Source organism: Fundulus heteroclitus, chromosome 3 (genome assembly GCF_011125445.2).
Source record: "Fundulus heteroclitus isolate FHET01 chromosome 3, MU-UCD_Fhet_4.1, whole genome shotgun sequence".
Classification (NCBI taxonomy): Eukaryota; Metazoa; Chordata; class Actinopteri; order Cyprinodontiformes; family Fundulidae; genus Fundulus; species Fundulus heteroclitus.
In genome coordinates this window covers 21242880-21266076 of record NC_046363.1, presented here as the reverse complement: position 1 = coordinate 21266076, position 23197 = coordinate 21242880, and the positions used below count along the sequence as shown (strand labels likewise).

Here is a 23197-nt window from a genome sequence, read left to right as displayed (position 1 = left end):
TTTAAATTATGGATACAATGATTTAAGAATAAAACATAAAGTAGTAAATCACAGTTTTTTTTCTCTCTTTTAATTACTACGTTGAAATGACCCCGGGGAAGACCCAGAACTCACTGCGGGGGCTATATGTCCCGCTTGGCCTGGGAACGCCTTGGGATCCCCCACAATGAGCTGGAGGGTGTCACCGGCCAGGGAGGGATGTCTGGGGTCTCCCTACTGGAAACATTTGCTAATTTCTTTCATGTTTTTTTTTTTTTTTTTTGTATGGTGCCCATCTATATTTTCAGATGTGTAAAAAAATAAATAAACAATAAACTAGTAAAATAGATTTGTTTGTAAACGAATACAGAAGATATGCTGTAGTTCTCCTTGGTGGGGATTAGCTAAATAAATAACCTCAATCTTATGACCAGGAGGATTTTACTATATTATTAGATTTTCTGTGATCTAGAAAGAGGAAGCTCTGTAACTTTTGCCTTTTTTTTTTTTTGAGAAATCACAATTTTATTTTACTACAAACTTTTTGTTAAGACCGTTCAATTTCAGTTCAGCCAGAAAGTAGGTGAGGGGGGGGGGGGGGGGATTTTGTGGAGATTCATAGTTCCCAAAGAGAAACTGAAATCTGCTAAAATCTGTAGCAGCAGGTCGGAGCTTCACAAACCCCAATATTGGAATTCAGTGACAAAATCTTTTGACTGGTGCACAAAAAGCTTTTATTGCATGCACAGCTGACCGAGGTGGTCGATCCGTGGTTTGACATGTCACTCAGATCAGCGTACAAAACGGATTGAACAGAAACCCGGTAAATTTTAATCTATTTGAAAAAAAATTACAATGACTTAAATATCTATGCAGAGTTCAGACATGTATCTACAATATAAATAATCAACTGTACATTGCTGATAAGAAAAATGTAAAATTAGATGCTAATAAAGTGAATTTATGACATAATGACGATAGGCTTGGAAATCCAAAATATATACAAAACAAATGCTCTAGAAGTCATCCTACAAGAGACTACCTACCTTACATTTTAAACATGTACACTGCAGTGAGAATACACATTGCACATAGAGAGATTGCTTTTACTATTTTTAGCCGCAAAGTGCTGTGTCATTTAATTTTGCTATTGCTTTTTATTTCTGGCCTATTTTAATCAACTTTCTGTTTTCTAAGATGTAGCTTAGTTGAGTTTCAGTTGCATTTCTTTTTGTTTTTCCAATACAACGAACCAAAAGCTAAAGCCAATTCCTGATACCTTTGACTGATTGTCAACGACACAACTAGATGGGGTCCTTTTGCCAGCGCTCCAGAAAAGGTTACTAGTGTTTTTAACTCTGAATTTAGCAGTAAATTCTGCTTGGACATACAAACAAAATACTGTACATAGTACACTCTCCTCTTCCTACACTATTACATCCTGCAGTAAAGCCTCCTCTAATAAGCAGCACTTGTAAATAATAAAATACTGCATGGAAAGATAGAAACTATGAAATGACATAAAAGACGCAGCTGGAATATCATGTCCGAATATTTAACAATCTGTCATCCCAACAAGACATCTTCACGTGTGTAGACTGCACAGTGTTACTCCTGGAACGATGTTTCACAACTTAAAGAGTAGATAGTGTTGGGCCCGCAGACACAGTGTATGTGTGAGGAACTCAGTGGCTGTCCTAATCTTTAGCTAAATCATCAAATGGGAAAATATAAAAAGGGATGTACGGTATTTCAGTTTTATACCATATTTTAATTTAGCCAATTACTGCGGCGCATACTGACATCTCAGATTCCACCTTTGAACTGCTAGAGCTGTGCTTTTCTCGGGTTTGCTTTAGTCGTCCTTTAAGTCTATCCAAAATAACCACGTAGAGGGGCAATATGAAAAATATAATAGTTATGCTAAAAAAAATATTTTTCTGAATTGCTGTGTCTTTTTTGACTCAGGTGGTCTTTATTTTACATTAAACAGGGTTGAGAGGGAGGGAAAGACATGCGGCAGAGGTCCACGGGCCAGGCATTGAACCTAGGTCAGCCAACATCGAGGAAGGATAGTTCCAAACTTGGGTTGCATGCTCTACCCCTGCACCACCATTGCACCATGAGTTAATATGACAATAGTTTGGACATTTCTGGTCAATTTCTGTTTTTAAGAAGAAAATAAAATGAAGTCCACATCTTTATCAAGTGTCTAAGTTTATGTAGCTCTCATTTTTGGTTGCACATCTCTGATTGGCTGAGCAGTCCCTGGAGACAACTCTTCTGCTAGAAGTTGATGCTCGTGGCAAGTGGAGTCCCAAGAACCTTAGGATCCATCAAGAAGGTTTTGTGTGGCAGAGGAAGAGAGAGGACTCATAAACGTTTTGGAAGATTTGGTTTTGTCAGTCGTTTCTTCTTTGCATTGTTCGCCGTGTTCGTCTACAAAAGAACATGGCGTACAATGCAATGTAAAAGCCGTGCAACAGTTTTTCCTACAACCACTTTGGAAATGTGTTCGATCACTTTGCAACTTCTTTTCAGCAGTTTCATTTTCACTTCTTATCCAACTTTAACATAGTTTCAAACAGAGGCCTCAGTTGGACAGTGCCTTGATTTCCCTGTCAGCCAAGCTGAGAGACGATGTAGGATTCTCACGCCTGCAGCGGTCCAGCCAGGACCAAGTAAAGGGCTCTTTCCAGGTCTTTTGTGGGTTTTGCTTTTCAAATTTTTAATTGAAGTGTTCATTTTGGTGTTGATTCTAAATAAATGACGATCCTGAGAAATCTACAGAAATCCCCTTACTCTCCTTTATGTGTAACAGGGACGCTCTATTGAACGTTTTAACTGATTTTCAGAGATTATGAGACCGACTGATGTCTTGACATCAATGAAACTTAAGGTAACTTGCAAATGTAACACTTTAAAGAAACGAAGTATTCAGTGCCGTATGCCATTGTCAAAGATCTTTTTCCATTGCCATCTTCTGCCATCTGTGGGTCATAACGGAAACAGCAGCAGCTTTGGATCCATGAAGATGTACTGATAAATGGCTGTCACTCGAGGCTTCTGCTGTTCTTGCAGTTCAGCCGCTGGCGCTGCAGCTTTCCTGTTGAGTGATTGCCGAACGGCTCGGTCACGTGGGAGTGGATTGTAACGTTTTCTGCGGCCTCCCTCCCGTGTTTCTTTCACCGCTTGTTTAGGTCTCTGGTGACAGCCTCCCGATTGAACTGCTCCGTCTTGTGCTTGAGTCTGAGCCGTGCAGACCCCCCCCAGGATTGCTGACCGAGTCCTGAGCAGTACGAGCTGAGACAGTGATGGGTTGATCCTTGGCAATTCCACAGAGTGGGAAGAATAGAAAAAGCTCTTGTCTAAGCACGCGGCTCCAGTCTGTGTGACAGTTCAAACAGAGTCTGCTGATTGTCGATGACATGAAGGTAATCAATGTAGGCTCGGACCTCTGAGCTGCTCTTCTGGGCGATTCCGTTTCCTAGGAGAAGAACAGTATTTTACTTTTAGGCTCTGACAGTACGGATCCACAATGATGTGTTCAAATGCTTGAATTATATTCCCTATAATTATTGTTACAATAAAACACTTGACTCTTGATTAGTATCCGTTTTCCCTTTTTATTTTAGCTAAAAAAGGCAATTACAAATTAGAAAGATAAGCAGTTATAGCTTATTTAAGTTATAATTATTATAACTGAATGGATGGATGGATGGATGCAAACATAATAAAACCACTTAAAATGGTCACTTAGTCAAGTCTTAAATGTGTGCATATGTCCATTTGTTGCTTCTTCAAACCTTTTCTTTTCTTAAGAAATATGCTGTAAACATTTTTTTCCTGAGACATTCAGGCAATACAACGCTTTGTTTGATATATCTCCATGTTTGGAGATATATCGTCCAGAGACTGGAGTTGTAACTGGAATCGGGTCATTCTCCTTTACTCGTCTGCGATGAGTGATTGGCAGTTCAAATGCTGAAAAGTCAGAGTTTTGGTTTTTCAGTATCAAGACAAAGAGCTCCCACAGTTTTTATTCATGTGTTTTATGTCTGAGCATAACTGTGTGGTATGGGAGCTGCACAGTGCAGGACAGGAAGGACTTGGCACAGATAGTGAGAACAGCTAAGGGGATTGTGGGATGCCGTTTACAGAATTTGGACTGAGGTTAGAGAAGGGCCAGACGTATCTCTGCTGATCCCACCCACCCGGGCAATGCACTGTTTGCCCTTCTCCCATCAGGTAAATGTTTCAGAAGCATCAAATCCAGAATTAATAAACTCAGGATTAGCCTCTTTCCAAGAGCTGTGAGGGCAATCGCCCCCTGCTGAGAAGATTTTGGTCCATCTTATCAATCACACTACTGTGATTGCGTATTTGTAAAACTCTTATTCTCAGGAATATTGAATTGCACATTCCTGTAAATGAAGCCTCAAGATCACATCAGAACTACATCATTAATTGAGATGCATTGAAGGAGGGACTAACCCATGTAACATGGTTCATGTCGTTCGCAAAGGGACTGATATCAGAACTCTTGGACTCCGATACATATTTGCATGTTTTAATGTATTAAAAAAACTCCTGTAAATACTAAGCTGCTAAGTTGTGTCTGTGTATCATGTATCCTTGTACATCCTAAGCCGGTGTCTGCCTGAAAGGAAATGTCACCATGGTGACACATGGTGACAATGAAAGATTCTTGATGTGTTTTGATGACTAAATAGGATGAAGAAATTCCACTATTAAAGAATCTGCAACCAATAGTTACTCTTTTATATGCTGTAGTAAGCGTTGGAGCTGGTAGGTCAAGTTCTCGAGGAAAAGCAGAAATTATTGGCCCAGAAAAGTCTGATCAGTGCAGTTCAATGCAAGGAAGCAGTGGCCTCTGTTGAAAGGAATTTACCACCAGATAATCAGCCCTGCCCAGCACCCAGAAATGCAGCTGTCTGTTTAGAAATTGTATAATTAGGCAATAGAAATATAATTTTTATGTCAGCTTCTTTTACGTGGGAAAGCAGGTTTCAGCTTGTTTGGCTTGAAAGCAATTTAAAAGGACAACATTATTTTGAAGTGGCTTGAGTTGTAACTTGCTTAGGATGGTAAATTTAGGTCATAAGTTAAATGTAAGTTTTTTGTGTGTGTATTTCATAATTTATTTACATCTGATCTTAGTGAAACTAGCAAAAAATCCTGTTTATAGACATTTTAAAACAATGCAGCAGGACTTAAGTTTATTTTGTTATGATTTATTTTATTTATTGGCATAGCTTGCTTGGTTGAAGGGTAGCATTTAAATATACCGTTGTCCATTTTTGCTTAGAAGTTGAGTTTTGTTAATGTTTGAAGGTTGAAAAATTTGGAAAAAGGTTTTTTCACTAACCCATATCTTAAAATTCATAATTTCCTGTATATAAAAGTTAGTTTTTGGCTGCTGCAAGAAACAAACAAACAAACAAAAACACACTTCCGACAATTTATATCTCAATACATGTATTGTTGTGAATACTAGCTACTTTAAATCTTCACATTATGCATAACGAGCGATCAGAATACTGACCCACAGGATCCTGCTGACACTCCCGGATGAACCGAGCCATGTCTGCTATCATGTGCTGGGGATGAAGATGAAAACTTTCATTGAACATTTCCCATTCAACGCTTCTAGTAACATACGTAAAGTTTATCTGTGAGGAACCTTTTACAGTAAAAACTATTACACAGAACTGTAGTAAAACAACAACAACAATAAGCTATTAAAACGAAGTGTCAATAAAAAAGATAAATGTCCAGGTTAGAAAACACAAAAACTTACCAACTTCTCAAAATTGACCAGATTATCGTGAAACGTTTTGTTGCCTTCATGAATGAATGTGATATCTAAAAAAAAAAAAAAAAAACATGTTCTATACATTCATTAAATTGCCTTTGGGGATAAAAAAAACATGGTATTTGCCCTATGATTGTGCTTTTTCCCCACGGTTTGACAAGTTTTTGGGCGTCTGAAGCGGCAGAGTAAAAGGAACACACCTTTCAAGACTAGAGGAAGAAACGGGATCTTGGGAGATTTCATCTTCTTGAAGGAGTCCCTGTAGGCCTTGTGGTTCAGTGAGGGATCCTGTGAAGGAAATGTTCAAAATGAGCGCAACTCTCCGGGGATGCCTGTGTGTGTCTGTGCATGCAGGCATCGTTGGGAGCGAATTATGGGAGGATTAAACGCTAATGGTCACATAAACATAATATGTTCTGTTGTAATATAAAACGTGCTTGTTCTTAGCTACTTAGGCCTCGTTCTTATTCCCCGATTACGGCACAGATTTACGTCGATGCTCTCCTTTCAGCAACGAGAGTCAATACATCGATCATCAATGAGTCCACTTACTGTGACTGTCTCCAGTTCGGAAAAATGCTTTTTAAATTTTCCAGGAATTTTCTGCAGGGACAGAAACATAAATTACTACGTTGTTCCAGACAGTTCAACCGCTGCGGTTAAAGTTGCATAATTAATAACAAATTTTTGCAAGTAGAGAAAAAAAAATTAAGAAAAGAAAATCCAACCTCCCACGTCTGACTGAGGCGGCTCACAGCAGCAGCGTTCAGGCCCATGATGATGGAAAAGAAGCTGTTGAGGTTCCTTTGTGCTTTACAGCTAGAAGGAATAAAACATCATTGAGTCCTATCAAAAGGTACACTTCAGCAGAATTAAACTACATGCAACCTTGCGTTTTGCCACAAGAGGGCGCTACTTTCTCATCCTAATCAAACCAAGGCTTCTGTTACAGCACGTTTATTATAAGCCAGTGTGTGTGACTGAGTAAATCTTTAGGGAAGAAAGCAACTAACTGAGCAGCAATCTTGATGAACTTCTTGATGAGCTGGACCCTTTTGCAGAGCGTCGGGCACAGCAGCACCTCGGTCATCACCCACAGCTGGACCTCATTGCATCGCTGCAGCAGCAGCTCTAACGACTTTGTGTGGCTGCTGCAGACGTTGCGGTTGAAGGTGAAGTAGACCAGTTCCTGCTGCGAAAAACAAAGAGAGACGACTTTATTAGTGCTGCCGTGAGGCCTTACCGAAAGAAAAAAGGTGAGACGTTCAGGGGCAACTATCCGCGCCGGAGGCCGCAATTAGAGGCCAACCTCGTGCATGGAGTTGAAAATGGTCCAGTCAAAGTTGGTGAGTGCAACAGCCACGTCCCAGGTGTTTAAATTCAGCATGCGAGCCGTCCTCTGTTGCATGTCTGAGTTATCTCTGAATGGGTTCTGTAGAGAGAGAGAAAAATACATGCATACGCTGTTTTTATTTTTCCTTTTAGATTGTTTTGTCTGAAAGACTGACAAAATTCAGGCATAAACATTTTACAAACTCATTTCAGGTTTAGGGTTTTTTGATGTGAATTAGTTTCCGTTTATTAAGGTAAATTATTTTTACATATGAAAAACACTCAGTTTTATAGAATTTCACAAGAGAGAGGGGTATTTCGGTATATTGCTGTTTCTAAAAAACTGTTCAGTTTTATCCTTTGGCAAGAAAAAAAAAGATGAACTTTTGTCACATCTTACAAACATGCAGTTAAAGCACAATTTGACAGATTATTACAATTGATCTGAGTGAAAACGAGTGATAATTCTACTTTTACCATACCAAGCATCATATCATCTGAACATTTTGCTGTTCATTTTTGTCTCCAGCTGTAAACATTTTTTTTTTTTTTTTTTTTTTTAGTTTGTAAATGTTATTTTTCTGCTTTGTGTATTTGTGGTGTTCTTCTGGCAAATGTCTAGTTTCACATTGTTCCTTTTTATTTATATGTGTGTTCCTTGATCATTTGGATCATCCTGTCTCTCAGCAGCTTTAGTTTGATCTCTTTTTATCATTTTCTTTCCTGCCAAGAGTGAAACAGCATATGGAATCCTTTTTGTTTTATAATTTCTTTGTGAATTTTTAAGACACACTAATCCAGTATACCACCAAGATTTCCTGAAGCTTGGTGCACAGTAGGACCACATGCAGTCGGAAATACAGTATATTATAGATCAGGGTCACTTTGGTCATAATTATTAAAATAAGCTGAAGCAATGCCTTTTTTTTAGCACTTCTTCTCATTTGAATTTTGCATGTTTTTGTGCCTCTTTCTTGAAGCAGGCTCCTCTTCTAGCCCAAAACTCTCTCTCACCAATTCCCCAGAATTGCGCCACAATCTCATGACAGTCACAAATGGAAATGCCATTCCTACCAGGACTTCAGAGAGGTCCTTCCTGCACACGTGAAGCCTCCCTACCGGCCGTAGAGAATTGGAGAAAACTCTGTCCTGAGGCTGCAGGAGGAGTCTACCTGCAGGAAGGAAAACACATCACAAACAGCAGAATGCCATTAAAAATGAGTCAGGTAGCCTGCGAGCATCTATCAGCGCTTAGAGATAAGACTCGGTGGCAGGCTGTGGTCGGCGGAAGCCAGTTACTGAAAACAGATTCTGGTCTGCACCACTTTAAACTGGGGTGTACAATTAACTCGGCTGATTATGCGCCACACATGGGCCCCAATAACTGATATGCATGAAAAACAGGTTCTAAATTTCATTATCATCTGTACCAGGGACGTGGGTGATTTTAAACCTTATGGATTATCCATGTTGCGCAGTAAAAAGCAGCATATTCTGCTGCAGGAAGTTACTGTTCAGGTGGGCTGTGCGGTGCCATGAGTCATCTGAGGTGGTTGCTGTGTGCTGTAACCGATAAGTTAGAGTGCTGTTTACCTCCAGGATAAGTTATGGCCACAAGTATCAGCTCTGAAGCAGCAACGTCTATCCTTTCAGCCACTTCCTGCAGCAGCTCCTGAGCTACCACCTCACAGCGGACCTTAGCGCTCAGGTACGAGTCCAGGGTGACGTACACACGGCACAGAACTGGAAGAGGAGATGTACAATCACATTCCATAATTAAAATTTATGTCCGGAACTTAATTCACTAAGAATTACATAGCTAACGTTACACAGCTTAAATACAAACAGACTGTTTTCAAGCCTTTAACTTTAACTATAACAGTACGTTTCTTTTTTTTTTTTTTTGCTAATGAAAATACATCATTTAAGATTAGAAAATGACATCACACCAATGAAAAACATTTTTAATACAGACATGCGGGCTTATTAAAATGTATGTTAAATAATTGCTTATAGGTTGTTATTTTCCAAAGGTACTTTTCATCTGACTGATAGGAACATATTATAATCTACTCATGAGCATGTACTATATAATGTTATAAATATCCCCTTTACACTGGTTTAGGACAGCCCGCTGGTCTCTAGGGCCTCAAAGACAGTGAGAACATGGTCGGTCCAGAAAACCTAAATTCTATATGAAGGTTGTCATTTACTGTTATTATTGCCAATTAACCTGTTTTTTCCCCCTCCTACTACCAGGTTTACTTTTACAAGTGGAAGGTTTCTGCTTGTCCACCAACAGTTTCCAACTTGCTGGGGGGAGAACACACCAACACTTCTTTCTTTCACATCTGGAATATTACCTAAATTGGAAGTATACCATGACAATGAGTAACGCTAGAAAATGAGTCCATGCATTGTTTACTTCAAGGCTGGACTATTGTAATTCTTTACTATCAGGAAGTCCACAAAATCCAGTTCAAAGCCTTCAGCTGATCCAGAACACTGCAGGAAGAGTTCTGATGAAAATCAACAAGAGGGATAATATTTCTATAATTTTAGCCTCCCTTCATTGGCTTCCTGTTAAATCAAGAATAGAATTTATAATTTTCCTTCTCACGTATAAAGCCCTTAATAATCAAGCGGCATCATTCATCAGGGCTCTGATGACCTCATATGTTCCTAACAGAGCACCTCGCTCTCAGACTGCAGGTCTGCTGCTGCTTCCTGGCCTGGCGTTCTGTTTAGCCGTGACACCGTCCTGGAGGGGGCTTCAACTGAGCTACTGCTGTCAACAATTTCATGTTCAGCTTCTATGGATGGTACAATTAATCCTGTCTTTCAGAGTTTATCCCTGTTTCTCTCCTAAGCATAGATATTGGCTGAGCTTTTACTACAACTAACTGTATGCGCTCTCTTTCATCCTCTAGACTTGAAAACTTGTTCAGAGCTTATTGGATTATCTTTGCTTCTTTTCTATAGGAAGCCACTAGTGACACTAATAAAGCCATTACATTTTACTTTTTTCTCTCCCATAGAAAGCACTCATGGATAAATGCTGTGTGCTTTTTGTGTCTCTGCTCTGTCCTCTCTAACCCCCAGTCGGTCAAGGCATAGCCTGGTTCTGCTGGAGGTTTCTTCCTGTTGAAGGGGAGTTTTCCTCTCCACCATCGCTGCATGCATGCTCAGTATGAAGGACTGCTGCAAAGTCAGAAACAATGCAGGCGACTGTCCACTACATGTCTAAATGCTGATCCAGAAGGAATGAAAGCTGTTAGTCAATGACTCCTTGCAATCTGCTGGGTTTTCTTAGATAACCAACCTGTCAACGTGATTTGACAGAACGGTCTCCGTAACGTGTGTTGAAATGACACGTGTTATGAACTGGTACAAATAAACAGAAGAAAAATCGAATTATGTCCTCAAATTACATGCCGGTAAAGCTGGAGAGCCAAATAACTTTGGCATCAGGCTAAACAAGGCTGAGCTTTTGGACAACCTCACTCAACTGTTTTTCACCATGTAATGTTAAGCATTCATTTCTAGAACTCTATCTTCTCCTATATTACCAGAGATTAAAGATCCAGTGTTCAAATCAAAACTTAAATAGAAAATAATTCAGAACATAAAAAAAAGGAAAAAGAAGAAAAGATTTACACAGGTTCCTGTGTAAATCAGGAACCTGCATTTGCAAACAGGTCCTTCATTCCCTGGAAACCGCCTCGTTGTTTCAAGGTTCAAACTTAGCGTTTCCTTTCATTCAAACTGAAAATGATGTATGAAGGGAGGAATGTGACAGGAAAGTCGCATTTTAGGACGTACCTTCCTTGCTCTCCTTCTGTGTGCTCCTGGGTCTCAGCCCATTTTCTTTCACGCTCAATTGGTGGAAGAGAGTTCTGCTCTAAAAAAACGAAAAAAGAGGGGGAAAATCCGTGGATTTTAACACAGGGTTTAGCATTCTGGTTTGAGCAACAGACGAAAAACTTCATAACATCAAGGCCTTCAGCCAAGATAGGTTGTAGGGCATCCTAACCTTTTAAGAGGGGGGAAAACCAGGAGATTGTCACTTACATTTCTGTGAGGCGAGTCGTCGTCCACTGTGCTGCAAAAGACAGGAGAGAAAAGTGAAATGGGCCAGCCTTCACAGGCACAAAAAGGCTCACCGATCTGCCGACGACAACTAAACCCTACAGAGTCTACGGTGTAAACATGGTACGTATTTATCCACCGCATTCTCTGCAGCGTTCAGTCCATTACTGACGCTCTGTGTCAAGTGGAGATTAAAGCGCTAAGTAGATTTTAGACGTCCCAACGTGATCTCCTCGTTTCACCATCCCGTTCTCGTCGCTTGGTCCTGGTCGGCATGATGTATGGCCCTGCGCTTCTGCATCCCAGTAGGCACGTTGCCACAAAACCTGCCCTGAGGGATCCCTCCTCAGGGGGCCAGCAGCAGTAGCCCATGCGCTAATGAAAAACCTGATTCCATCCGTCACGTCCAAGCAGACCCCGTCATTTTAGTCTTACAGGAAGAGCAGAGTCGCCGCGCGCCTCTCTGACTTCACATGCCTCACGAGGGATGGAGAATACCAAAAACAAATTGAGTTTCGTTCTCACTTTGAGTTTCCAGAATCATATGACGCGAGGTTCAATTTGCACAAAGAGTCCAGATGGAAAGTGATGGGGAGGCAGGTTGTGAGGAAGGCCCCCCCCCCCCCCTGTCTATAAAAAAATGACACCCTTTTTCGCTCGGCAGCAGATTGCCAGAGCAGCGGGAGCAGCCAGGCTCGTCCCCATCTGAGTCGGGACTGATTGTGAAAAAGCCCATAAATACAAGATGTATGTCAGTGTGTAACACCCACCGCACACACGGCCCAGCAGTATGATGGGTTGGGAGTCGTGGGTTTCCCTTACAGGATATAAACATTTAAAAAAAAAAAGGCAGACTCGGATATATATCAGCATCAACAAAAAAGAACTGAACTGCATTGCAAACCCATATTCCCGGGGGAAAAACCTCCATTTGGTGGCTGAAGAAAGTAGGCCGTGGGCCAGAATCTGTACGGTGACTTTTCGTATGAACTGTCAGGGGGCAACTTTCTTGCACCGGGATAAGTTGCTACACATAGCAGTGATCTCAAAACACCAATGTTCCCACGTTTTCACTTGCACATTAAGAAGTTATAGCCGATAAAAAATCTAAACTGTGGCGCTCCAGTCCAATAAGTCACGTGATTCGATTTTTGCTGCTCAGCCAATCCGATCGCTGTATTGTCAGCTGAGCGAGTTTACCACGTCATCATGGCTGCGCCCGTAAGATGGTTGTTTCTGTTGTGTCTGTTTCCAGACGAAGAAAGCCCAATAATAGCATTTTGTGGCGCCACCTGGCAGAGATCTTGATGGCAAGAAAAAAATAAATAGCCCAGACCATCCATCCATTCATCCATCCATCCATCCATTCATCCATCCATCCATCCATCCATTCATCCATCCATCCATCCATTCATTTTCTAACACGCTTATCCCTGCGTTCGCGAGGTGCCGGTCCCTATCTCCAGCTGTCAATGGGCGAGAGGCGTTGTATAAACTGGACAGGTCACCAGTCCATCGCAGGGCAGAAATAGTCCAGACTTTTGCCCAATTTACTGTGATATCACCAAGACCTGCTGCGCTAGGATAGCACAGGTGTCGTTTTGCCAAACGACTTATCCCCGCCAGAATTTGTATTCCCTGCGCCAAGAGCGCATTCAGCTGGAAGAATGAATCTAGTCAACTCCGCCTCATTTCCAACCTATTAGGCGTGGAAATGAGGATGTTTTACTTTTCTTAACGAAATATAGCAATGGTGTCGTTACATTATCGTTCATCCATCCATCCAGTATAATACGTTATGAGAAAGAAAACGGTCATTTCCAGATGTGTCACGAAAATATTAGCTTTATGTTATTAGATTGTCGAATGTCTGTCTGCTGAAACCAAAATCCACCTTCCTAAGTCCATCACAGCTGTCTGCTGGTTCTCTTTTTTTCTTTTTTGGTAGCTAAACCCGCATGAATAGATTATATAAAGCGGATTTCACGTGTGATCAAATGAACACTGAATAAAGGCACAGCCAAAATTATCAGATTTAATAAGATTTTAATTCAACCAAGAACCTTATCGAGATATTAACCGTATTAAGAAAACGAGATATGTCTCTTTTAAAAATAGAACAACGTATTAGGAGTTTAAAAAAAATAAATTTCATTTTACTAGAATGTGATGTTTAAAATATTTAGACTTCACAAAGCTGGAGGTTAAAACTTTTATTGATTTCAAAAATACAATACAAAATTCTACAAATTCCGAAGGGGATAACTCGTTTGGCACAACGAGTTTATACAACGCGTCTCACCCATTGACAGCTGGAGCTCGGCACCAGCACCTCGCAAACCCAGCGGGGATAAGCCTGTTAGAAAATGGATGGATGGATGGATGGATGGACAGATGGTCTGGGCTATTTATTTTTTTCTTGCCATCAAGATCTCTGCCAGCTGGCGCCAGAAAATGCTATTATTGGGCTTTCTTCATCTGGAAACAAATGCATACAAACATCTTACGAGCGCAGCCATGATGAACTGATGAACGCGCACAGCTGACAATACAGCGATCTGATTGGCTGAGCAGCAAAAATCGAATCACGTGACCTCTTGGACCGGAGCGCCACAGTTTAGATTTTTTATCGGCTATAACTTATTAATGTGCAAGCGAAAACGTGGGAACATTGGTGTTTTGAGATCACTGCTATGTGTAGCAACTTATCCTGGTGGAAGAAAGTTGCCCCCTGACAGTTCATACGAAACTTCTTAAGGAAGCGTCCTACAGATTCTGGCCCACGGCCTAAAGGGGAAGGAGGGAGACAGGCATGGCAGTAAGGATGGTGACTCAGGGGTGGTTAAAAACTATGCCCATTTTTGTTCATTTTTGATTCAACTTTAGTATTTTACTTCTGTTATACATGTTATAAACACCAATTATTACTCCATACATTAGTTTGAGTAAGAGTAATGCTCAATGTGTTCACTTATTAACCTACTTACAAGCTTTAAAGATTTTGAAATGTATCAAGTTGGTGAACTTGCATAAAAATTGTATCTAAATTACCAGTTTTTAATAATGTTTTGACAAAATACACCAGTATGTATCGTCTGTGACGCTCTTTCCTCCCTCATATAGAAATACTGCAGAAAGCCTAAACCAATAACCTTAATCAAATTTTTATTAACTGACCTTTTTTTGGTCTGTAATGAATGCAAAGTGGCTCACGCCGGCATGCCAAGGCACATCTTTCCCCAGAGTCCGCTTCTATGTGGCAATGTCATAAGGGTGTCAGAGATGAATAAATCGGCCACATTTTAACCCGTCACAGACCTTGTAGCCTTTCTGTTAGACCCCTGCTAGGAGCGGCGTCTGCTGCTGTTAGTCCGTCCTCCTGCTGCCGTCATTAAAGTTTCTGAGCGCTCCTTCAGGCTGACCTTTCCTGTCCGACAGCAGGATTTCTGGATCTCAAACTCGGACCGTGGACTTTTCACCGTACATCTTCTTTGATAATCAGCATACTGTGTTAGAGGCCAGAGGGACTCTGGTTTCGCTCTGCGGCGCTTCAGGGCATCTTTCCGATGCGATTGGACACTTGCTAACACTCGTCTCTTTCTTCTTCAGAGAAAAAAAGATACTCTATGTAAAATGCCAGGCTAAAAAATCTTTCAGCCCCTCAAAGTTTTTTTCTCTCTTCCACCACGTCACAAATACAAACTTCAGCGAATTTTATTACGATTTTAGACCAACACAAAGGAAACTCTCATTAGTTTATCTGTCCGTATTGACGACGTTAGAACGACCCCACAGCATGACTCTGCCACCGCCATGTTTTACAGAGGGGATTGTGTGTCTTTTTTTTTTAATATAAATATGTGATCTTCAGATAAAGGACAACACTCTGGAATGACTCAACCACATGCGTATTTCAGCCCAGTTTGATTAGATGGCAGCACAGTGGAGAGAGGATGAATGTATGCTTTCTCTCGCCTATTTATAGAACAACGTTCCCCTTTTGTGACGCGCTGAACTTTTTCTAGCAGCTGGTCATTATTGCTTAAAAATCCTGAATTCCCTCCGTTTCTTAGATTCCAGATAAAGAGCAAAATGACCTTCAAATCTCCACCCGAATAAAAGCCCAGAGCAAGGAAATTACTTTACAGCTTGTGAATGGAGTCATTGATGAAAAGCTAAAAAAAAGTGAGGTTAAGGGAAGAAGTCTGTCTTTGTATTCGGAATCTCCCCTCAGACCACCAGCGTGCGTCTTTCTTACTGGAAATCAGACATTATAAAACAAGAGAAACTACGCCGCGGTCACTTACTGCCTGCGTCTCAGCTGGTAGAGTTTCTGCAACTCCGTCACGTCCCGTTCCAAGGCTGGGTGCTCGTAGAGATCATCTAACACGCAACGGTGCAAGCTCTGCAAGCAAGATCTGTGCGTTATCACTCCACACATCTCCCGCTCCACCCGCTCGCACGGACGTCACGTTTCCTACCTTCAGGAAGACTTTGACATGCTCGTCCTCTCTCAGGAAGCCTTTGCAGAGGGACATCCAATGCCACACCAGGTGCAGGACCTTCTGCTTCCTCTCCAAAGCCTCCTTCGCGTCCTCTTTAGCTCTGTGCCGTTTGGTGCAATAGGTGCCGTTTGGTTAAGGATCAGACTTTCTCTCGTGTTCAGCGACGCTTCAAGGGCGAGTGGAATCAAAAGCACTCATTCCTTGTGTTAAAAGCACATTTTTTTCCTGGTTGTAACACAAATTTATGCGAGTTATTAGGATTTCACATTTGCAATGTTTGCGCAGAAACACCTCTTTGCAAGGATATTGTCCCAGAAGAGCTTGGCATAAATCACCGGTTGACATGAACACTGGGTATGTGAGCAGAAAATCATCCAAAAGCATATCTGCAAAGACACGTACATATTGATAAGGGACAAGAAAATGGGAACATTTCAGTAGTACGTGTTCAGAGAGAGGTTTTCTTTTGAAAAAGGTAAGGTATTAGAGGAGAAAAAGGCTTAGATGCTGCAGGAAAACAGGCTCATTAATGCAGCGGTGTGCAGAAGGGCAGGAACACTACCGACCCCGACAGCTGCATGATTAATATCTTCTGAACTGCTCATACTGCTGGGCTGCACTTGTGATTCATATGGCCTCACTTTGTTTTTTTTCATGTTCCACTTTAATACCACAAGGAGAGCTCGTTCTTTACTGCCAAAAACCATTTAAAGATCGCTAAGCAGACGGAGACTCGAGGAACTTCTCTTTGGAACAAAATGGATCATCCATCCATCCATCCATCCATTTTCCAAACCGCTTATCCCTCATGGGGTCACGGGGGTTGCTGGTGCCTATCTCCAGCGTTCACTGGGCGAGAGGCGGGGTACACCCTGGACAGGTCGCCAGTCTGTCGCAGGGCAACACAGAGAGACAAACAACCATTCACACACACACTCACACCTAAGGACAATTTGGAGAAGCCAATCAACCTAACAGTCATGTTTTTGGACTGTGGGAGGAAGCCGGAGTACCCGGAGAGAACCCACGCATGCACAGGGAGAACATGCAAACTCCATGCAGAAAGACCCAGGGGTGTACTCGAACCCAGGACCTTCTTGCTGCAAGGCAACAGCGCTACCCACTGCGCCACTGTGCAGTGGGTAGCGCTGGATCATAGTTAGTCCAAAAGAAATAACAATAATAGGAATCTTCAAAGCCATTTAACTCGGGCAGAAGCCTTCCGAGGCACCATCATGAGATCCACACACTGGTTAAGGGACTCTGTATGATGGGATGGCTTCACATCCCATTTCTCTAACTCCTGTTTTAATTTTTTATTTTTTTTTCACTTGCAAAGAAACCATCTGATAAAGATCAGTCAACGACCTAATCTGCTTTTAGATCCACATTTTCTGCCCGTGTGTCTTTAGATGATTCATTCCCCATTTTGCACCCTCAAAGGTTATTTATGCTGTAACTGAAATGAATCACACAAAATGTCAGCTTCTTTATGTTTAGAGCTAAAATAATTTCACGTTTTGATTATTTTAGGCGAACAAGCTACAGAAATATCTGCTTAACTGTTTTGCAGTAAGATTGTAAGTATTGTCGTATCATAACATATGTTTTTATTTTGACATTTATAATATAAGCTATCTTGCCAAGTATGTCGGTTTTGGCTGTTATTAATACTCTTATGTTCTATATACACTATAAGGGGTACTTGTGGATGTTATTTGTGATTATTTAAATTTTTGTTGGTTCATCACACTGTACTGATCCATAGTGGGCATCCACGGTGAAAGTTAATCTGACAGGCCAAATATATTGTTAGCAGGCAGAGTTTACCTGCATTACCCCTAAATATGGTGTTAACCTGCCAGTTAGCCTGTAAAAACAGAGAATGTTGTATTTGCTGTGAACATCTCACTTTTTCCATATTAACTCATATGTGATGATCGCTGGACCATATTGGGCTGAAGGTCCAGCGCTCTAAACATAGTCCAGTAGGGCTAACAAGTTCTAGCCGAATTAATTTAAAGATAGCTACATCTTCAAGCAGTGAGCGTGTAAGGTTGCGTGATTCTTCACAAGCGTAAACAGAGCATGTGCACGGTGTACAGTAGTAGGAGAATGGGTCAAGTTATTATTGAGTCAATAGCATGAATTTTGCATTGATCTTGTTTATTTCTAAACTGAAACCAGCAATGTGCAACAGAAATGTTACCACTGAATTAGATATAAAAGAACCGGTTCTACTGAGTGGAGAAAAAACATAGCAGACTATAGAAATTAGGTATCTGACGGGCTTGAGGGTTTGAGGAGGATAAAAATGCAGCTGCATGAGCATTTGAAGTCAAAAGAAACAACTTCATGAAGCAGTCATTATATAATTTTTTTGCTGATGATGGCAGAATTGGAGCTGGTGAACTGCTGATTTACATGTTTTTTTGGTTGGGGCTTTATTGGCGAATGTTTGTATTTTAGGTTTCTTTCATCAGGATTTTTTTGTGTTCATAGTTGTTATTAAATTCTAAACCAATTTAGAGCAGATTTCTGCTGAAAGTTGAAGTTGCTTTACTATTTTTTTTGCAGGCAGAGTATCATTTCTATTAGAGATTAATGCTTCATTGTTTAGCTTCTTCTGTGTTAAGCTACAGAAGAAGCCATTTGCTGCCATTCATATTGCTTATTTTCTTGGTTTTCTTCAGTCTTAGCGTGGTGCTGCTCAAGATTTCTCCTTGTTAAAAGGCAATCTTTCCTCTCTGCTTGTGCTATTTTCTTCCTCAAGATGAGGGATTGGTGCAAAGTCAGTTGCTCAATGCTGTCTTCAGGATTTGTTTTAGATCAATGACTTTTTTCTGAAATAACTGTCAATAAATTATAAACTGAATTTCACTATATTGCATTCTGTATAGCATTCTGTATTGCAGTATGTATGGATTGATTGGATGGACTGGGATGAAGTTCATATAATTATCTATAGATCTTAGGTCTTAAAGGTGAATTCAGATGTAATTTATTGTGTAAACTGGAGAATTACAAATAGACTAAACTGAATTAAATTGTATTTAATATATGGGAATCAAATTGAGACGAATACACAGAATGCCAAAGCTGCAATCACAAATCAAATGTTCAACTTTTCTATCTTTATTGTTAGAAATATTTCTCTTGTAAGTATCCCTAAATATCCATTTCCCTACAGAAAATCGAAAATATTAGAATATTCTCTTGAACTCAGGAATGAGAAAATCATAAAGGTGTAATAAAGGAAAAAAGTTTGCCTCATATTTTATGACCAGCCTTCTGTAAACGAGCCTCACACCAAGAATTATAAATTAGTTTCCCTTTTTTTTTCACACCAGCTTCCCTGAGTCCTTTGTGAGCGTTCTGGTCCAGCAGACTCATGGACATCATTATGTTAATCCGTCCAGAGCAGCTGTGCATATATAACTCCCTGCTTATGAGGGGGTTACTCCCTCACACACATCACACACACTTTGTGACGTGTGTGAGTGTGTGTGTGTGTGTGTGTGTGTGTGTGTGTGTGTGTGTGTGTGTGTGTGTGTGTGTGTGTGTGTGTGTGTGTGTGTGTGTGTGTGTGTGTGGGTGTGCAGCCATAAACAATGCAGTGACACAGCTTTAACAGAAAGTCTGAAAACAACAGCATGGATCTGGAAAACCCACTCACGTACTACTGCACCTCTCTCTCTCTCTCTCTCTCTCTCTCTCTCTCTCTCTCTCTCTCGCTCTCTCTCTCTCTCTCTCTCTCTCTCTCTGTGTGTGAGTGTGTGAGTGTTCACGCATTGCTCGTGTGTTTTCTCCAAGCTATCTCGAACCTTTGCTACTCCCAAAAGCTGTACTTTCTGCAAGGTTTGTAAAGCTGAAAAACTGAATGAATATTTAATTTTATCACCTAAAGTTATGTTCTCTGGTTTTTAATTGGTCAGGATGCAGCAAAGTACATGGAGCACATTTGTTGCATCCATGCAAGACTTTTGTGCATTAATTCTTCAATATCAATAAAGATCAATCTGCTGTGACTCTACATTTATTATAAACGGCTAAAATCAAACAAATTTGATTTATCACAATGCTGTTCTGTGCTGCTGTCAATGCTCACAAACTTGAATAAATTAGTGTCCTTTCAAAAGAAATTGCCAAACGTCTCTCTTCCAGGTGTGGTTGTTAAATCAGTCAATGGTGTCCGTCAACCTCCTTATTATTTCTTCTTGATCTATGCACGCACAGCAAAGTGTAAATGTTTTTTTCTTTCTTAGCGAGAAACAGGAGCCTGATATGATATTCATTCACCTAATGAGCTTTCTTTTTTCTTTAGGAATAATGATTATTATCACTTGCTAACAGCTAACCGCTGTGGGGCGCGTCCACGTCCGCTGGGGACGCGCCCCGGAAAACAAAACTTGCCAAATCCGGTCAGGAGAAGGGTGAAAACATCGTTTCCACCAACAAAAGCCCTCAGAGCTGTTCTCTGATGTTCTTTTAATGAAACAATATTAGGTAGATTGGACAACACGGAAGAAATAGCAGCATCAATTTTAACGCTTGCTTCCTCGACGAGCCGCCATTGCTATCAAAACAGTCTGACGTCATGGTCGCGTCTCCACTACGTCACATCTATGAAACTCCAGCCCTGCGTCCTGATTGGCCAGACCATAAAATTGGTTGGAGAAATCACTTTCTATGGGCGATGTCCCAGATGTATGTGACTGAAGCTAGGCGGAGCGGCATACAGCTGGCGAGAGTCAGGTTAGGTCCCTATCTACAGCAGTCAAATGGCCGAGAGGCGGGGTACACCCTGGACAGGTCGCCAATCTGTCGCAGGGCAACATAAACTACTTATACAAGTAATTTAATTCAAAATGCGTAACCCTTTTTAAATGTGTGCAATTAAGACACATGGTCTGAGATGTTCTGTTTCTCATCCTTATTATTATTATATATATAATTAAGTCTTACAGTTACTGAAAACCTCGGACATAGTTCCCATAAAAAGTTTTAGAATATATCAAATGATTAACAAAAAGCTTGTATGTCCCCCCCCCCCCCTCACCCCTGCATGGATAAGCAGGTACAAAAAATGGATGGATCAATTACAAAAAGCATTTACATTACAGAAATGTCATATTATGAGTTAAAGTTTTTTTTTTTTTTACAGAAGCTAGCTGCTCACAGAGTGCTGTGTCCACGCATGGATAATGGAAAATGGAAAGTTCACTGGACGGAAAAAGTGTGGTAGAAAAAGATGCATTAGTAAAATGGACAACCCCAGCTTTAAGGGAGAGTGTGAATCAAAGCTAATCCAAGAGCCCGGAGAAGCGTGGACTGTGGGTGCATTATGAACCGGACAGAATCCAAGTTGTTGGAGGTCCTGTGTGACGTTTCATCACTCAGTGCTGATTTGGGGAGTCGTGTCATCTGCTGGTGTTGGTCTACTGTGTCTTATCAAGTCCAAGTTGAATGTATGCATCTAACAGGAAATTATAGAGCACTTCAAGGTTAACTTGACATCATGAAGATGTCACTTCCCTTTTTATAACTCGCCCCACACTGCCAAAGTACCAATACACTCTGCTCGACTGACCTTTAACCTGGCCTGACCTAAACCCAGTAGAGACTCTATGGAGTTTTGTTTAAAAAATCTAATTCTTTTCCCTCCATCTATAAGATCCATACCAAACACAGCAACTTGGTGGCTGTTCAAAGCAAAATGCATCTGAGTTTGATGACATCAAAACAACAGAGTCTGCGATGCTTCTGCGAAGAAGAACCTCTAAGGATCAACCCAGAAGTAGCATCAAAGCAGAAACAACTTTTTGCAGGCAGACGCGCACAACCCCGGCAGGAGTCAGAGTGCTAAACATCTCTGAGTATAGATTAGTTGCTTCTGTTCAGGACTCCTCTGGTCTCTGGCTGTTTGGCGCTGAGATTTCCTTCAATACTCCTTCTGGACGAATATCTTTAGTGAGATCACAGAATGATGGACTGATGGTGAATATAGGCCATTTATTGATAGCAGTTTCATAAAATATTTACTCTTTTCTCCATAAGAAAATGCAATCCTAACAGCACACTGACATCAATTTCATTCAGTTCTACTGATCGTGATCTAAAACCTCCACTGACAACACTTTGATCTTTTAGGAAAGAACACATCTTTCTTTGCCCTCTTTTCTTTCCTTCTTTCCTTTCCTCCTCGTCTGTCTGTTAACGCTGCTCTCTGTCCTCGTCTCTTGTTGAGCAAACATCTCCATCTTCAGCAGCAGAGGATCTCCTCTGCCTTGGCAACAGTGTCACATTATCATGTACCTGCTGGGATGAGAGGAAATGTGTTGATTTGTCGCTGCTGCGGGGCTGGAGGGCATGTGGCGCCGTCCGCTGCAGCAACGCTCAAAAGATACGAGGCAGTGTTGTCTGTGTTTCACTCGTTTAAAGACACAGTCATGAGCTGCTGTTTCTTTTTTATTTTTGTGATAATGAAAACACTGCTGGGTAATGAAGTGTGGATTTCAGGATCTGACCAAAAAAAAAAAAAGTAATTTCCGCTTTGATTTGTTTTGAGTCAGTTGTTACGTTTCCATCTAGTTTTAAATTGTAGCAAAAAATAAAGAAAATGGGAATCCACTGGTCTGGAGGGAATCAACCAGGTTACGCAAAGCGTAGCTTCATCAGACGTTGACGTTACACATGGCTGTGTGTAGCTGCAATAAACAGAAGACAGAGGTCGCAAACTAGCATGGGACCGCACATCTGAGAAAAATGGAGAGATTTTTATTTATTTTTAAATGTGTTACTATTGGGCAAGTTGTATTTATTCTCTCATGTCAACTAGTATCTGTGATGTTACATGCAGTCCGCAGACGTACAATGCAATTCTATGCGCATTCTGGAGCTATGCTCTGCTACGGCGATAGCGGAAACAGCTGATCTGTCATGCTACGTCAGAACTTATTTGGCAAATGTGCTTCCGTCTCACTCTTTTGTGGAAAAGCAAAGCCAAAAACCTCATCAAGTGAGCGAAAATACTTTCTTGTGAGAATGAAGTTATTTCAGATTTTGCCACCTTCCACCAACCTTTACAATGCAATACGTCAAAATGTGCATAGAAAACGTTGATGATAAGTCAGATAATGACATCCCAGGAGCCACAAGAATTGACCTAATCAGCTGGCTCTATTAAACCTTATGGCACATGAGTTTTCACAGATTTCAACACAGACCTGCAAGCTTCTTAGTTACACTGAGAGGTTCAATCTTATAAGTTTAATCAATACTTTGACACTGATGACCCCCACACCCCCAAAAAAGATAAATATAAAACTGTTATAGATGCTGAATGGCGAAGCTGAAGCGAACAGTGACAAAGCAAACAGTAACTTTCAAAAAGGGAGTTTGTTCTTGTGAGAACCAGCCAATGAGACTTTTTTCCTAAATCTTTCTGTGCTGCAGG

At 40.9% G+C, this 23197-nt stretch overlaps 1 protein-coding gene across 1 annotated transcript in view; it reads right to left on the bottom strand.

Annotated features, from left to right (window-relative positions):
- Positions 1-689: 689 nt before the first annotated feature.
- LOC105926378 (rap guanine nucleotide exchange factor 5) overlaps positions 690-23197 on the bottom strand; it is a 29427-nt gene continuing 6919 nt past the window's right edge. Inside the window, exons 4-18 of the mRNA XM_012862681.3 lie at positions 16049-16127; positions 15718-15862; positions 15544-15641; positions 11219-11249; positions 10970-11048; positions 8741-8890; positions 8222-8319; positions 7125-7247; positions 6829-7007; positions 6544-6634; positions 6368-6418; positions 6016-6103; positions 5801-5865; positions 5546-5600; positions 690-3466 (exon numbers count right to left, since the gene is read on the bottom strand). Coding sequence (XP_012718135.2) covers positions 3348-3466; positions 5546-5600; positions 5801-5865; positions 6016-6103; positions 6368-6418; positions 6544-6634; positions 6829-7007; positions 7125-7247; positions 8222-8319; positions 8741-8890; positions 10970-11048; positions 11219-11249; positions 15544-15641; positions 15718-15862; positions 16049-16127 — 1451 coding nt within the window. The 3' untranslated portion in view covers positions 690-3347. The remainder of the gene's footprint in view (positions 3467-5545; positions 5601-5800; positions 5866-6015; positions 6104-6367; positions 6419-6543; positions 6635-6828; positions 7008-7124; positions 7248-8221; positions 8320-8740; positions 8891-10969; positions 11049-11218; positions 11250-15543; positions 15642-15717; positions 15863-16048; positions 16128-23197) is intronic.